This window comes from Chelonoidis abingdonii, chromosome 10 (assembly GCF_003597395.2).
Source record: "Chelonoidis abingdonii isolate Lonesome George chromosome 10, CheloAbing_2.0, whole genome shotgun sequence".
Taxonomy (NCBI): domain Eukaryota; kingdom Metazoa; phylum Chordata; order Testudines; family Testudinidae; genus Chelonoidis; species Chelonoidis abingdonii.
In genome coordinates this window covers 14479518-14496246 of record NC_133778.1, presented here as the reverse complement: position 1 = coordinate 14496246, position 16729 = coordinate 14479518, and the positions used below count along the sequence as shown (strand labels likewise).

General features: G+C 44.8%; 1 protein-coding gene across 2 annotated transcripts in view; it reads right to left on the bottom strand.

The window, feature by feature from the left end:
* Positions 1-16503, bottom strand: part of LANCL1 (LanC like glutathione S-transferase 1) — a 28856-nt gene extending 12353 nt beyond the window's left edge. The window contains exons 1-4 of one of the 2 annotated variants that reach the window (XM_032765029.2): positions 16435-16503; positions 16046-16142; positions 12296-12413; positions 212-419 (exon numbers count right to left, since the gene is read on the bottom strand). In XM_032765029.2, the coding sequence (XP_032620920.1) occupies positions 212-419; positions 12296-12413; positions 16046-16126 (407 nt within the window). In that variant the 5' untranslated portion in view covers positions 16127-16142; positions 16435-16503. Of the gene's footprint in view, positions 1-211; positions 420-12295; positions 12414-16045; positions 16143-16429 lie in introns of both variants that reach the window. The other variant, XM_032765031.2, reaches the window with a different exon arrangement.
* Positions 16504-16729: the final 226 nt, after the last annotated feature.

The following is a 16729-nucleotide window of genomic DNA, read 5'->3' as shown; positions in this document are numbered from 1 at the left end:
CAACCATTTCCCTAGGATGTGAAGATTCTGTCGCATGCTTCTTGTCCAGCTAGTGAATGCTCTCCTTTTAAACAGAGCCATACAGCAGAACTTAACAAGGTCGAGAGGGATGTTCCGCAAGGGGAAAGCTAAGTAGTTTTGGACACCAGCTCGTGCGTCCAAAAGCAACAACGTGAAGAACAGGCGGCAAAACCAAACCCCGAAACGTTACCGAGTGATGCAGGCTTCTGATTGCGTCTCATCTCGTAATTTATGGTATACAACGGCAGCCACTGCCAAAGGTCCAGCATCCCCACACAAGAAGGTGATGGAGCGCTTTGTCAGACAATTCAAGCTCTTCTTTGCGTACGCCTCTGCTACCTGGACGTAGGAAGGGTCTCCATACACATCATACAGGTGCAAGTAAAGCACAGCAATGCCTGTGAAAAAATAAATGGGTTAAGCCCAAGGCATGGATCAGCTGTTTTATTGCTCTCCCCTGACACTATATAGTTTTGTGACTCCAACTTTAAAACATAAAATCCCAGCTGTTTATGGTGGAGCCAAAACATATGAAACAAATTTCTTGATCAGCTTATCTGTACTGGGACATTAATATCTCCCTGCTTGGCCACTGGGTGACTTTGGACATGTCGCTGTACCTCTCTGCCTCAGTCTCCCCATCTGTAAAATGGCAATAATTGTGAAGTGCACAAAGTGTAACTTTGTAAAGTTCTTTTAGATCTACTGCTGAAAAGCACCATACAAGGTGGTATTAATTATTTATTCATATTTATTTATTTATTTAGCCTCCTGCCAAATAGCAATGACAAATACATAAGCATTAGTGATAGACAAGAAACTATCTGCAATACAGCAGCTATTCTCAACCTCAACCAGCAGCTGTTCTCAACCTCAACCCCCTTTTCCATTGCAGGAGGTATCAGCCTCTTCTCTGCCTGGGACCTCCCTCCCATCGCGCAATATGGGAATGGCAGGGTGCTTGCAAGCCCTTGACATCTGTTGGTGACCCCTAAATTAGAGAAGCTGTACATTAAACTGGACCTTCATAGAAAAGGAGAGAGACTGAGAATGGCCTTTATTTCTCTCTGCACAGAGAATCAGCTGTTTTCAAGAAATATATTGTAAACAAAGAGATAATTCCTGCATACACACACCACACACTAATTCTGAGTGCAGCCCTTGTCTGAAACATAAAAAGCTATTCAACAGCCAGGAAAATGCATTCTTTTGCCCCTGACTCTTCCATAGCAGGCATCCAGCTACATAAACAATGCTGCTGTTAAAAGGCTAGGTCACTGGTTTTGCCTGGAGCCTTGCTCTGTCCCTATCTCATCCCGCTCTTGAAGCCTGTTATACATAATTTGAAGAGTCATCAGTGTGTCATTATTCAAAAGGTCTGTCACAGTAGATAGAACCTCCCTTCTGAACACCTGCTAGTCAGAAGGCACCCTCAAAAGGATCTGGGGGCTCGGGGTATCCTCAAAGAATATGTATCAGAGAAGCTAGTGGCCTTCCAGAAAAATCTCATTTCACCCCTTACAGTATGCTTTCCATCTCATTAACTGTTTCTAAGAAGACACAGGTCCTGTGTTTAAGCCTAAATTAATAGAGCCAATCTCTGCAGATTTCGATCTAGTTAAAAAAAAAAAAAAAAAAAAGCAGCCTGAAAAATTACTTTCCACTGTACTGGGGACAATTTTAAATTTAGATCATTTTCTCATTTTGCATGGGTAATCTCCAAAGCTTCATGCTACAGACAATTCAATTTCACATGTATATTAAGGGCAAATTTCCATTTCCTGCCAAAGTTAATAACCTTGTCTGCTCTCTACACAGTTCAGTGTTAGTATGTCCACAGAGAGAAGCTCAGATGTACAGTACCATCATTCAAGTTTGTAAGGATGAGGGCATGAAGCTCTTTGTAAAGGGGAATACTCACCTACTGGGTATTTCCATGACCTATCACCATTTTTAGGTTCTTAATAGGCCTGATATCAATTTAAACAGCTCAGACTATGGAGTTACCTGCTTTAATGTTTAGCTTTTCATAAGCAGCTGCTATTGGAACAAGCTTACTTGTTTATGTAACTACCATGGTAAGAATAATGCCAGGATTGAAGCCTGGAAAAATAAAATTACCTTGTGAGTTTTTCTTCCAGTCTCTTCTTTCCTTTTCCCACAAAAATCTCTTTTAGCAACTCCCTCCCTCCCCATCCTGAACAATGAACAATTGTTTGCCAGAAGCTGGGAATGGGCGACGGGATGGATGACTTGACGATTACCCGTTCTGTTCATTCCCTCTGGGGCACTTGGCCTTGGCCACGGCCAGAAGACAGGATACTGGGCTAGATGGACCTTTGGTCTGACCCAATGTGGCCGCTCTAAAAGGCTCCAAAAGCATCAAAACGCGGTCAGGTTCGAGAGGCTTTGCAGAACTGTAACGTCGGCATCACTTCCCAAATGGGGCAAGATTCTCTTTACACCCAAAAGCTTTTAAAATCTGGTCTACAGCTATGAAGAGCAACACCCAACATGGAGCGGTGACTTGCAGCAAGCATGTTTAGGTCGATAGATACACCAATGACAGACTAAAAAAATAAGAGCATCAAATGTAGGTTGACCATGATTAATATCTAGACAATGTATATTAGAGGCAGCATGGTTGGAGGACAGAGTATGGGGTTGGGAATCAGGAGGTCCTAAATGATAATCCCAGCATTGCCACACACTCAGTCTGGCTTTGGGCAAGTCACTGCACCTCCCTGCCTCAGTTTCCCCATCTGTAAAATAAAGGTATGTACCTAACCTCCCAAATGTGCATGGTAGGTTGAAGATGAGCTAGATAATATTTGCAATGTGTAAAGTACCATATAAAAACAGTTTTTATATAATGAGGGACGGGGGCTAGGTAGCAGAGGAGATCAGTTCCACTAGCTTTGCACCCTGGAAACCTGGATACTGTTGAATTGCTTCAAACATATGTGGCTGTCTCACTCCGATTCCCATTTGTGCCCCTCAGAACTACCATACAGCTGGCCGTCTATGGCCTGCCAGAGCAGAGGATCTGAAGGGTCTATTCTAGACAGACATTATGGTGATAAGGGTGGTGTCCGAACCTGAGCATCTTCCTGTTGTGCATTAAGCAACATGGCTAACATCTGTCACGTGTTGTTGGTTCTTGCTCTCATCCTTTCCCCTGCGGAAGAACTGTGCGTGCAGTGGAGTGCTCTGTTTTGATAGGGTTTTGTGCTGGGGGGTTGTGTTGGAACAGTGGTGCATTTTTACAGCTATATGGGAGATCCAGTGCTTATGACCTTTACTTTAGCACCTGCTAAATCCGTTAATCCCAGTAGCACCAGAGTTGTAAGATGTTTTAGTCTGTTTAAAATCTTGTCACAGTATAGGGCACGTACAGTTAGATCTTCCCAAGCAGCTAAAAGATGATTTCATCCACACACACACTAGTTAATGGAGAGGTTGAGATGCTGCTTTAGGTATATACTGAGTTCAGGGCTTGTGAATGATGCTGGATTGTCAGCAACCTGTAAACTGCAGGCCATTGTGATACACTGCTAAGGCACAACATAAGCGATAGCAAGGCAAACTTCCCTAACTTGAACCTTGCCAACCCTGAACAGAAGGGATCTAAGGCAAGGCGACAGCGTGCTTTCAGTAGCAATTAAATCTTAGTCTCTTTATCCAGACTGCTGCTAAGGACACCAATTAGACGGTGGTTTTCAGTGTGCACTCCACTAGGAACTGAACTGCAGTGAACTCATGTAACAAAGGTCATGAAACTGCCACACGATAGGAGATTTTTGGTTATTGCTAAGTTGGACCACATTCAGACCTGCGATCTGGAGGGAGAAAAGGCTTTGCACTCCCTCCATCAACCCTGAAAAGCAAACCATCTAGTGTCTTCAAAGCAGGAAGCTATAAATGGGGGAAAACCCACCTATAGTGGTATCTAGTAGAAAATATGAAGTTTCTGTAATTAAACTGAGGATAGGAGACAATGCACTGGGCTCACAAGATCACATGCATTTGTAATGTTCTGTAACACCTCTCAGTGCACCAAATTCACATGCACCAAATGTGAGCAAAGTTGGGGGGGGAAAGAGGGGAACTAGCCGATTTCTCTTAAAGGGACACTAGCAACTTGAATTTTAAATAGTGCAATCCTGCCGCTAGGGACCTGGGTTCTATTCCTGGCTCTGCCACTGGTTTGCTGGGTGACCTTTGGCAAGTCACTTAATTTCTCTGTGCCTCAGTTTTCCCATCTGTAAACTGGGGATAGATGATACCACCTCCTCTGTAGAGGAACTTGAGATCTGTGAATGAAGAGAGTGTTAGTGCTTATCTAAGTATTATTATTAAAGTAACTGAGTTTTTCAAAGAACCTTTCTCATGGAGCACACCTTCACTGGTGTGTACAGAATTAAAAACAAAATCTTTAAATTTTTTAAAGAGATGTTTTCAGCTCTGTTCTTATAAATCTTTCAAAAGTAACACCTCCAAAGATTATCAGACCCATCCCTCATCCCATTCTTTGATGCACATGCCTGGCTGCCTGCTACCTCTTCTGTCTGAGCTTTGCTGCAGCTCGTACAGGCAGGTGCCCTGCTGCATCTCAGGGGTGAAAAAATTCACAAAATTCTACCAGAAACAAGATTCTCTCCATAAACAGGTATCTTGGAGGGGCCGGGCCCTGGGGAGGGGCCGAATGAGGGCTAGTTAATGTTTGGTGCTTGGAGCACGTCAAGTAAAAATGTCATTTAATTTCACCATGAAGACAGAAGAAAGCTAGGCACCCTTTGAGCAGTGTATGTCCAAGATACAGTCAGTAAAGGCAAAACTGCAGTTGACTAGCCTCAGGGAGAATATTTTCTGTATTTAGCATTTTCAGTATTACTTATTTATGGTGTGATCCAAAGCCCACTGGAGGCAGTGGAAAAACTTCTATTGACTACCATGGGCTTTGAATCACCCCTGCGAGCATAGACCTTTTCTGAAAAGTGACTCTGTAAAACAGCAGGGGAAAAATCCACATTTTTTTGCTTCTTACAGGTCTCTGTATGTGCTCAGTTTTCAAAAAGATTTTTGATCACACTTTATAATGAGGTCCTATTTATAAATAGTATGTAAAAGGGTTAATAAATGATTAGCTGTTTTCTAAGTATTACTCAATTGTCATAGATTGACAAAGTCCAACAGCTCACTTGGTTGCTTATACAAAAATGCATAATCATCTGTAACCAGTGATGTGTTTATAGCCCTCTAATATATATTACTCATGTCTAATGTGCTTATAACGTCTATTAATCATTTATTAACCCTTTTTAAAAACCATTTATAAATGGTACTTTGTATTAAAGTGTAACAGTTAATTTCTTATTGTTGGCCCTGCAACGCAACACGGACTTGAAAAGTAAACTCTATTCTTTCCATTCACACCACGTCACCAGTCAGAAGAGTTCTGCAGGCCAAACTGAGGCCTCACGAACACCTGTGCAATCCGACTGCTGTCAGTGGGATTACAGGGATGTCAATGACTGGAATTTACTATACATCTGTTGCCACATGAGAAGGAACAGAATCAAGCTTGTGCTCTTTGCTGGGTTTACTCATCCAAGAGAACAGGAACAGAAATAAAAAAAAATGATCATTGCTAATATAGGTTGCTAAAGGCAGTGGATAGGAATGAATACAAAGGATATAATTGGTGGTGTACAAAGGTGCCATGTTCACATCATTAAGACCACCCCTTTGTTCTGTTTGCAACCCAAACACTAATGCATCATCCTCCCTTTCCACAACCCCATTAAATCCACAAGTCCAATGGATCTGGAGAAGCGATCAATATGGGACAAACCTGCGCTTATACAAATACATGTATCCATATCTCTCCTCTATAGCTTTACTTTATGGATAAAATGATGAATGGAGTAATTCAGCCATAGGAAAGATGCTCTCCCAGAGGTGAAAGTGGTTAGGGATTTGGAAGACCCTGGACACCTCCCCGTGTGACTTTGGGCAAGTCACTTAGCCCCAGATCCACAAAGACATTTAGGCTAACTCCCAGCAACATCAATAGACATTGGAGCCAAAATACCTTTGCAGATTTGGGTCTTTGTCTGTCTGTGTGCCTCAGGTCCCCATATGCAAGTGAAGACAGCAGGGATGATGTGAGGGATTCAGATACTGCACAACAGGAGCAATGGATGACTAGAGAGATATCTGACTGTGCCATTTCTACAGTCCTTGCTGCTACCAGCCCTTTCCTCAGAACCCAGTTATAATTGACCTGGAGGGCTCAGCTGGCATCTGAATTGTATAGGGGTGATGGAACAGTTCAGCCATACATTTATTCATTGGGGGACAGTCTGTGGTTGTTGGTTTTAATATGTACTTGAACTTTTAAACACTCAGTCTAAAGAGCCAATGTTTTTCTCCCCCTTAAGACTTCTGAGTTTTAAATTTTTCTTAACAAGTAACAGTTTTCCTCTTAAGTGATGTGACTAAAGGACGGCATAACTCATCCTGACCTCCATAAAATGCCATTACTCATTTAGATTCTGCCTCCGCTTTCAGACTAACATGCTAGTAACTATGTTGGGGACCATTTTAAATAGGGCTTCTTATATTGACTTTACTGCCTCCAAAACCACAAAGAGCCTGAGATCCTAAATTACAAACAAAGGAGCTTCACACTCACTGAAGCTCATGCTGTCCCAGACCCTTAGTGGCCATGGCACAGTGCTGTCTGAGTACACACTGGTGATGGGAAACCCTCAGAGATACCAGGTCAGTAGGTATCAGAATCCAGACTCCCCCCGTATACCCCAGGTTTACCCTTCCTTCCAACCCCTGCACTCTACTTGGGACAGGGTGTAGAAACCCTGTCCTGCTACTAGCAAACAAGGACCTGCCAGTCTAGACAGGTGAGCAGAAGGAAGGCCACAGAAAGCAGTTACTCCAGAAATAGGAAGGAGAGAGGCTGTGGGGAAGGCTCTTTGCTGAGACTTGTAGCTGTGGGTCTGGGGAACAACCCCTGACCTGGGGAATACTTGTGCATTTCATGTTGGTGTCTTATCTGCTTTTCTGGGATCTGGAGATCCCTTTTTCCAAGGAGAAATGTATCTTATGCATTGAGTTGTTATACTGTCCCTCAAAACACTCCCCTAGTAACTCACCTTCCAGCCTCCCCACGCAGGTGCCCGTTGTTGCTCCTCAACCTGCCCTCCATAGCTCTGGTAGCCTCTCTTTTGGGTCCAGATGTAGCTCACCAGTCAGCCTGTGCCCCCCTTGTGCCTGACCCGCAGAGGATGTGAGTCTGTTACAGCCCCCATCTAGAGAGACTGGCTTTCTAGACACTTCTAGCTCGGAGGTTCCTGGTTTGATGACCAGTGTTGGCCAAGATGGCACTCATCCTGCTAGCACTTCTGGATTTCAGATCCCTGTGATCTGGGGCATGGGAGCACGTACCAGATTTCCCACTCCAGAGAATTCTAGTGATGGCAGAGAAGCTACTATAGCTCCTGGGATTTTATCTAAGTCACTTACATTTGCAGAGTCAGTGTAAGACGCCACTCAGTCAGACAGACAGCATTTGCATCCACTTTGCAAAAGGTGCTGGCCACCGATGAATTAGGCTGTAGGCGTCTGGATAATGGACTGTATTTGAAACACTACACCTGTCCATCTATCCCTAGCGAAAGGTGGTCTCTTCAGAAATGTGTGGCCCTCCCTTGTTGCACAGTAACTTAAGCAAAAATAGTTTACCATACAAATCAGAAAGAGTGATTATCTTTCACCCTATTAGGGCCTAGCTCATGACCTTGCGTTCCTTCAAAGCCTACTGGGAACAGGCTGATAGTCAGCATTCCTCTGGGACATATGCACTCTCTGCTGTCCTGTGCAGCTCTCGTCTTTAAGTTCTCTGTCTCAGACACTGGTAACTATGGATATGGCTTTGGGGAATGTCTGGCAAAATCCTGACTCTGGGGAGGGAGAGCCATTTCTTGGTAGCGCACAATGCATCTTCCTTCCATCCGTCCTCCCCACCAGCAAAACATAGGAGATACACATGAGCTTTGTGGGGTTCTTTCTTTCAAAAGAGCTCAGGGTCCCAGAGGCAGCTGTGAACCACATGATAAACTAGCAGCTCAAAGGAGTGCATATATTTTCAGAGCAGCAGAGTAAACAACTGCTTGAAACCATAATAATGGCTTGGAAAGGTCAATATGTAAATTACTAGCATCCTGGGGCTACAGTTACTTGCCCTCATTTTTTAACATGTTGCCTAACAATCTTGAAACAAACACACATTTCAGGCACGTGAATCTTCGCCCCGTCTCCTTGTAGTTCAGGCAGACCCTGCTGCCTCTTTAATGTAGCACCATGTGTATAAATAGATGAGATGCCCTACAACCTGGAGAACAGGTGGTTAGAGGATCTGCAAATGCATAGGAGGGCCAGCTTTTCCTCGATCCATTTCAGCTTATGGATCAGGCTCATAGATTTAGAGATACAGCACGGTCCAGTGGCCAGGGGGCTGGATATGGACGTGGGTGTCCTGGGTGCTAGTCCCAGCTCTACCACTGGCCAGCTGGGTGACCTCAGCCAAGTCATTTCTCTTCCCATCCTTTGTCTTGCCTCTTTAGATTGTACAATCTTCAGAACCGTGTCAATACACAAATTGCAGTGGCTTAAAAACAATTCAGCTAAGGACCAGTGTATCAGTTCAAAAGGGGCTTAGCGCAGCTTAACTTAGATCAGTAACTTACATGCAGGCTATACAGATATCAGCCAGGTTTTAAATTTAAGTGTCCACACAGAGTTTTGCATCAATTTAGCTAAACTGGTTAAAAAAAAAACCCAAATCTTAACTGCTGCAACTTTGGGTATAGACTAGGCTCGTGTGTCTGTACAGTGCCCTGATCTCTCTTGGAGACTATAGGTGCTACTGCATCACACGTTAAAATTTGTGCCCCAAGGCTGTTTGTTCATTACTTTGGATTGTCTCAGTACAGCAGCTTAAGCAAACTGTATGTTTCTGTTATTTAGAGGCAGTGAAAATGGTGAAGTCCCTCCCCTTTACACTAGTGCTTCTTGGCACTAAAACACAGGGTTTCCCTGACACAAACGCAGGCCAGTGGGATGGGGTTCTTGCACGTGTAGAGTGGAAGGAATAGACAGAACACATCTAATTCCAGCATGTGCCGTGTATGCCTAGGCATAATGGAGTACACTCAGGTGTGCTACATCATACAGAGGAAGATCGTTCACTGAAAGCCACAGCTATTCATTTCCACTATCTCTTATTAGCAGTCACAGAGTGCCGACTGATTTCAGACGCCTGGGTGATGATTTACATGAGAAGATACTCAACAAGCATTTTCTACATAAGCAATTAAGAGGAAAAGCTGCTGTCATGGCCCAATTAATTTTCCATCCAGAAACAACGTTGAATAAATTAATCTAGCTACGATTAGCGGGGGAAAATGGATACAGAATAATATCAGCGTGTTCCATTTCTCTGGCTGTGACTCACAGGAAATCCTTCATAGTCTTCTTCTAAATGACAAGCACGTAAGGAATGGAAAGGGGAGAAGGGAGAATCCCTTTTGTGTAACTCCCTTCCGAATAAATATGTGCAGAAGTCCTAGCCATAGCATTACTCATCATTTCATCCCTCGAATCATTTTCCTTCCTAACCAAGGCTTGTAGGATGCTCCTTAAGGCTACCCTATGGAGGTATACCCTTTCCCTCCCTCCCACCTCTCCGGGAGTTGAGCTCTTCCTCCCAATAAGAGTCTTACTAATGTGAGCTATTTATCCTCCAGCCCTACATACTGAATTGTACCGGTAACAGGCAGAATCCAATGTAACTTCAAATAACATGCCTATGCCCACTCCACAGGCCGCCATTCACTTATGGGACTGTCACAGTAACAATAGATTTCTTGCACACAGGGGTACCAAGCACGTGCAAGCAGATGGAAATACAGCCACCTGTGGGGATCAGATCAGCCACCACCAGGTAGAAATGCCGAAGGTGTTGAACAGCGACATCACAGATCAGCGCTGGGCAGGAAGTTAGGGATACAGGGTGCATTACACTCCAGGAGGAACTTGGGTGAGGCCTCCTGAGTTGGAATTTGACTGTTTTATAAAAGTGCCTTGGAATCAGTAATAGTCATAAGTTGTCTGGGCCCCAGTCTGCCAATCCATTCAAAAGCGTGGCACCTCCAGCATTACTATGCCTTCTAACACCATGCTTGGGCACTCAACCAGTAGTGATTTAGCACGAAGCGTTCTCTTTACTACCACCTTCTGTAGCACCTAGGCACAGACCTATCCATACCAAGACCAGCGTGAAGATCTCAGGATAAGGCAATATGGGTATAAGTATGGGCATGGCAAAGAAACTGGCATCCTCTGAATTGTCACCAAAAACCAAGTCACTGCTGTCAGGTGTGTGTGATGTCACATCCTCCATCATGGGGGTGCTCTGCAGGGCTTCTCCAGGAAGAAGTAAGAGAAAGAGTTGAGGAGGGGAGAGCATGTGGTGGCAATGGAGGGCACACCTGGCAGGGAACGGAGAGTCGGGGTTAGGGCCAGAGAAGGGGAGAATACAGGGAAAGCAAAAACACTCACACAAAGGAGAAAATGGGCAGAAAAGGCATGATGGTGGCAGTCTTCTTCCTTGGCTCATTCTCTCTCTAATGCTATCTACCCAAGGGAGCAAGCAGGGCTTCATCCTGAACACTACAGGCGGCTGCAATACCAGGAGGAAATGGTCTCAGGCTGCGACTATACTAAAGCACCATCCAGCTAGCACATTACAAATTGTAGTGTGCCCGCAGAAGCACAGGCAGTGGCAAGCAGCAGGATGGGCTAGCTTACCGGAATGTGTGCAACAGGGTCTGGGCGGGTTTGTCCTCGGGGCAGCTGGCCCATGCTGCCCAAGCTTCCGCGGGCACACGACAGCGTGTAGCAAACTCTATGAGAGCTAGCACAAGTAGGTCTACTTGAGGTGGGACTCCCACCCTCCAAGTGTTGACGTAACCTTAGACTCTGCCTTCTTATTGTTAACCCAGACAAGCTTACGGACCAGTGGGATCAAAGACAAAGCCAGTTCTGGTCCTGGTGTAGGAAGCTTGGGATGGACAAGGGACTGAGGACCCAGTTACCTGATGCAGCCCCTGGTGCTTGTCATGGCAAGTCTGGCTACATTCCAGATCAGACTTAGAGGTAGAGCTATTTCTGGTAGCTTTGAAAAGAAAAATAGTTCAAGCACAGGGTTTCCCCTGACTTATATGCTGTGTTGCATTTCTTCTCCCTTCTCCTCTCAAAAACACTGGGCCAGAACCAGTTTTGGTTCAGTCGATTGGCATTAATAGGTAACCCAGAACAAGAGCAGGAACAGCCTGGTGATCATGCTACCTCACATCATAATGGTAAAAAATAAACAACCCTGAAATATTTACTGGAACATATTTATATTTAAATATTCCCTGATTTCAGTGCTTAGGCACCTTCCGTAACCAAGACAATTACCCATTATCTACAGTAGGCAGAGGTAGCTGTCGACGGTGGCAATGGAAGCTCCCACATGCTGGCCAACCCAGATGGTTCCACCCAAACTGGAGGGGTCACCATTAAGGCTGAGAGGAGTTTGGTCTCCGGAGGTCTAGAGCCTCTCTGCTGAGCCTGCCTACACAGTGCTGAGTGCAGATTCTGATATGTGCATCCATGCCCACCAGGAGCTGGACTGACACCCACCCGCTTGCTTCACATTCACCTAACAGCGGGTAGGGAGTCAACAACGTCACAACTGACTGGGTTGGATCTGAGCCAGCCCCTTAAAGGTAAAAGCTCTGACACTCATCAGCTCCGCAAGGCATCTAACCCGCCAAGCTTTATTTGTAAGAGCACCTTAGCAAAACATATCCAGAGCATGCCCTATATTGCAGTGGAATGCCAAGGATACCTTGTTTCCACCCTCCAACCCCAGCAGCCAGAAACGGGGAGGACAGGTGGACCCCAGCTTCAAATGTAGGATGTCTTTGTTAATCACAAGAAGTGCCAGGGCTGCTTCATAGCATGAGTCTACACTGATCGTTTCTGACTGAGATCATGCATCATGGTCAATAAAGCAGCTCTATTTTTCTTTACTAGAGGAAGCAGAGGCTGGGTGAGCCTAACCTGGAAAGGCAGCTAATAAGCAGACTTGCTCTGCCCCACAGAGCTGGCTAGTTCAAATGTCCTTGCTACGGCATTGCCCTACCTGCCCAGCCAGTGTAGGCAGTGTAGTCCCTGGGGTCGGCAGATTTCAAGCCTTTCTCCATCTGCTGAAGCAGCTCCCTGATCTTATTGTTCAGGCGCTGAGTGAACTCGGGAGTCAGCTGTGGATAGAAAAGAAATACCATACATAAGTAAATATCAGCAAACAGATTGGGTGAGGGCTCATCAAATTGCTGCGAGCATGCATGGCAGAGAGCAGGGATTACCCTGGGGAACTGGGATTCTCAGTCAGCGAGTGTAGCTAGAAATACTCAGTTTTGTATTTGGCTGGCAGTAGTAAAATGGACTGGAATCTCAGCCTGTTACCTCAGGGGCAGCATTTTCCCCACAGCTCTCACACACCACCTGGCCCTGGCCCACAGATGAGGCTTGAGGAAGTTGAGAGCAGGGTAGCCACTGCTCCAAAAAGAAATCCCACTCAGCTCCTGCCTGCTCCCATCCAGAATGTGTGCAAGATGCTGACTTTTCACTAACTGCCCTCGGTTTGCTAGCTAGATTCCCTGTCCTTAATAGGGAGACCAGACAGCAAATGTGAAAAATCAGGATGGATGGATGGATGGAGAGAGAGAGTGAGTGTGTGTGTGAGAGAGAGACCTATATAAGAAAAAGACCCAAAAATCGAGACTGTCCCTATAAAATCGGGACATTTCGTCACCCTAGTCCTTAAAATGTGGTACTGCAGGAGTGACTGGGGTGCTGTGATTTAATCCCTGTATTTGTGAGGTGATAGATTGAGATCTCAGTGCTGGGCACTTTAATAACAACAAATTGCATGGGCTTGATTCTCCTCATTCACACCAGCATAAAAATTCCACTAATGTCAATGGAGTTACTCCTGCTGTCCACCAGGGCAAGATAAGATCTTAAGAATTCAGGCCCTAATTTGCGTAGGCTAAGCTAGGCTTGATTTAGCTGTTACTAATAAAATAGGTTGTAGGAAGCAATCCACGAAATGGAAATCCTTCCCTTTTCAACCTTCCACACCCAGTTTCCCACACGGCTAAACATGCTACATATTGACTTTTTTATATTTTAAAAACCTAGCATTCAACAAAGGATATTTGCTGTGGTTTTCCAAGCTGCTGGATTTTGGAACATGAACTGTAACGTTTTGTTCATTCCCCCACAGGCATATTTTAATTGCTTTGTTCAGGGAAAAAAAAATAATGAAACCAAGCAATAGGCTGGAAAAAATGAAATTAATTTGTAGAGCTTGGTTCCATACTTACTACTATAACTGCAGCCCATTCATAGCACCGTTGGGATCACCACCTCTGGATCGCCACAACTGACTGAACAGGTCTATAGCATAAGCCAGTCTAAGGACTATGATATGATACTGTACCTCACAAGATGGCATCACCTTATGCTAAAGTATCTACCATACTGTGTGGGTACATGCTTTTGTGATAATTCCAGCAGCACCCGCCAATGTAGAAAGAGCCTTAAGCAACAACAAAGGATTTTGTTTTAACAAGGTTGGAATGTAGTTGAGAGCTCAGATGCATCAGAGTGGTTTACGCCAAGGCTTGGCTGTGTATGCAAACACACATACACTCTGCTTCCTATACACCTTTGTGGGGCAGGGTGGGGGGGAACCAATGTTTTGATGGAAAGAATATTTTTCTGTTTGGAACGTATGTAGTAAAAGTGATGGTATGATGTGAATGAGTATTATTAAACAGTGCGCCACAAAAGCATTCACACTGTACTAAGTTGTGTAGGCTAGAAGAGACAGCTGCAGTTTAGGGAGATCCCAGCTCATCAGTTTAAAAATCTAACCTTGTCACGATCCCTTCGTTTCCTTTGGTAGCCTGCCACTTAAGTAACTCAGAGACTCTAATTCATGCTGTAGTCTTTGGGTTAATACATTAAAGAAGGCACATCTCTTGGGTCCAATCCCCCGAGCTTGAAGATTTTGAACGGGTTCTAATTGTTTGAGTCTGTTTTCCAGAACCTGTCACAAAAAGCGTCTTGTGCAATAAATTGTGATTATTGTTTTTAGTCTAGGGAATCTGGGTTAGATACAAGAGATCTGCTCTGTTAAATGTGTGACTAAAGACTTTTCATATATATATAAATAATATGCTTCTAAAATTGCTGAGAGGATAAAAGTGCAGTGACTCAGAACTGATTCGTTGGAGTCAGACTCTGGAAGCAAATCTCAGTGAAACATTGCAGAATAAAAACTTCAGGTAGCAACACCACCAAATTGAGATAAACAACAGATGCCCAAAGATCTTTAAGAACTTCCAAATCCAGAGATATACAGTTAAAGTTTTTAAGGTGCTTCCTAGCAGTGATGAGATAGCAGATATGTTGCAGCTTCAACTGGGAAGACTTCTGTGGTTGTGCATACGCTGCAGCCTCAGAAATGGGAGACTGCAAGTCTCCTCTGCCAAAGCAAAGCAGAAAGCATCAAGGCCCCTCTGTAATAACTACATGTCAGGGCATCTTCTCCTGGCTCTGAGATGCATTGCTCAAAAAATACAGAGCCAGTCTGAACAGGGTCGATGTGAGGCTGCCAAGGCAAACACCCCTGTGATGTTTGAATGTTTCATCATCTTCACAATACTTAGCACTTACACAGCACATTTCATCTTCAAGGAGTATTACAGACATTAATTACGCTTCACAGCACCTCTGTGCAGGAAGTTTTAATTTACTGATTAAGAAACTGAAGCAGAGAGATTAAGTGACTTGCCCAAGGCCACTGAGAGTCAGTGACTAGAATACAGGAGTTCCTGGCTCCCAGACATGTTCTCAGACCACACCTGCCCCCGAATGGCTGCAAGATCCTTTCATCTTACCTTTCCAGCTATTACAATAAAATGCAACACTGCTCCTAACAAAAGATCCGTATCAACAGATATATGGGAATCAACTGGGAGACAGACAGATAGACTATACAATCTCTCTCTGTTTTTTATCCAGAATTACTGGGGCCTTAGAAAGTCCCCGGGGGAAAGGGTCAGTATTTCTGATCTGTGTCTGTATGGAGTGGCTTCTTGTCTTGTCAGTATCCAATACACCTACAGCAAGTGGGAGCGGGAAAGCAAAAGCTTTGTTTATTTGCTTATAGTCTCAGGATGTTTATTACACAAGTGAAGTCAGAATCCTGTTTGCAACGTCACAGATAGCTGCTTCGGAATTGGTTCTCTCCTCATATATATATAAACTGTTACCACACCCCTTTGAACCCTCTCACAAGAGCCAGTGATTTTGATCATGCAGCACCACTGCCTAGGTGCATGGACTGACCTTTTTCTCCTGCAACCAAACCTCTAACCTAAATTAGGATTTTCCCATTAGTCTTTGCCTCCCCCCCTTACAAAAGTTTAACTCGTCTCATGATTTTATCAGATTAAACTAGATACTATAGTTGTTTTCAGTAACTGGATGAGGTGGCTATAAATGGGGAAACTGTCCCAGAGGACAATGGCAGATACCTGAATGCTGACCTGGCTCAGGTAAGCCCACGAGAAAGCTCAAGGAAGCTCACAGAAACATTTCAAAAAGAAATGTCCAAGACGCTATTAACATCGAACGCACAAGCCCTGTCTTGAGGCACGTTAGGCATGCAATCTCTGCCTTTCTCCGGATCGACCGGGGACTGCTCCCATGCCACAGAAACAGGGGAACGAAAAATTAAGCTCACGCCAGCCTGTGACACCTGTTAAGAAAGAAACATTCCAGCGCTGTAAAATTAAGTCACTTTAGAGCCCCAACTCACCCGCCCTGAAGAGTCAAAGTATCCTGTGGCAAGGGATTTGTCATAGTCTGCGTAGGGATTCGGAAAGGCTCTTTGGGCCATAATGGCAACAGCAAACCTGCAAGAGAGTGAAGAGAAAAAGCTGGGATCCAATTATTTGAGCAGCTGAGGCTAGTGCTTGCTGCTATGACAGCTACCTGCCCCAGACCCCAGCTTCCTATGAGCTGCAGAACAAGCAGGCCAGATTCTGCAGCTGCACCCAAATCTAACACACAAGAGAAGATCTCAGGGATCTAAAGCAGCAGCACAAAAGCCTACAAACGTCCCCCCGCCCCCTTGCTGTACAACACAACCCCACCCGGAAAACAGAGGGAATCATTGAAGTGAAGTCACGTTTTCCCCCACCTCACCCTGCAGCTCAGACAACAACAAGCAGAGATCTGACTTTTCCACCTCCCACTTCCTGCTGCCACAAGCCAATGAGAGCTCTAGAGAGCCTGGAGACCCAGCCCCACACACACACACACACACACACACACCCCTCCGGCTTCTTAAAGAGACAGGGAGTGAAGTCTACTTTTGCAGGGCTTTTTTTAGGCCAATCCAAACTTTTGGGCAGTGTTCCCAGTGCTGAGCTCATGAAAGAAGCTGAACCTAGCTGCTGGCCCTGCTCTGCTCTCCCCAGCACATTGTGTTCTGCCAGTT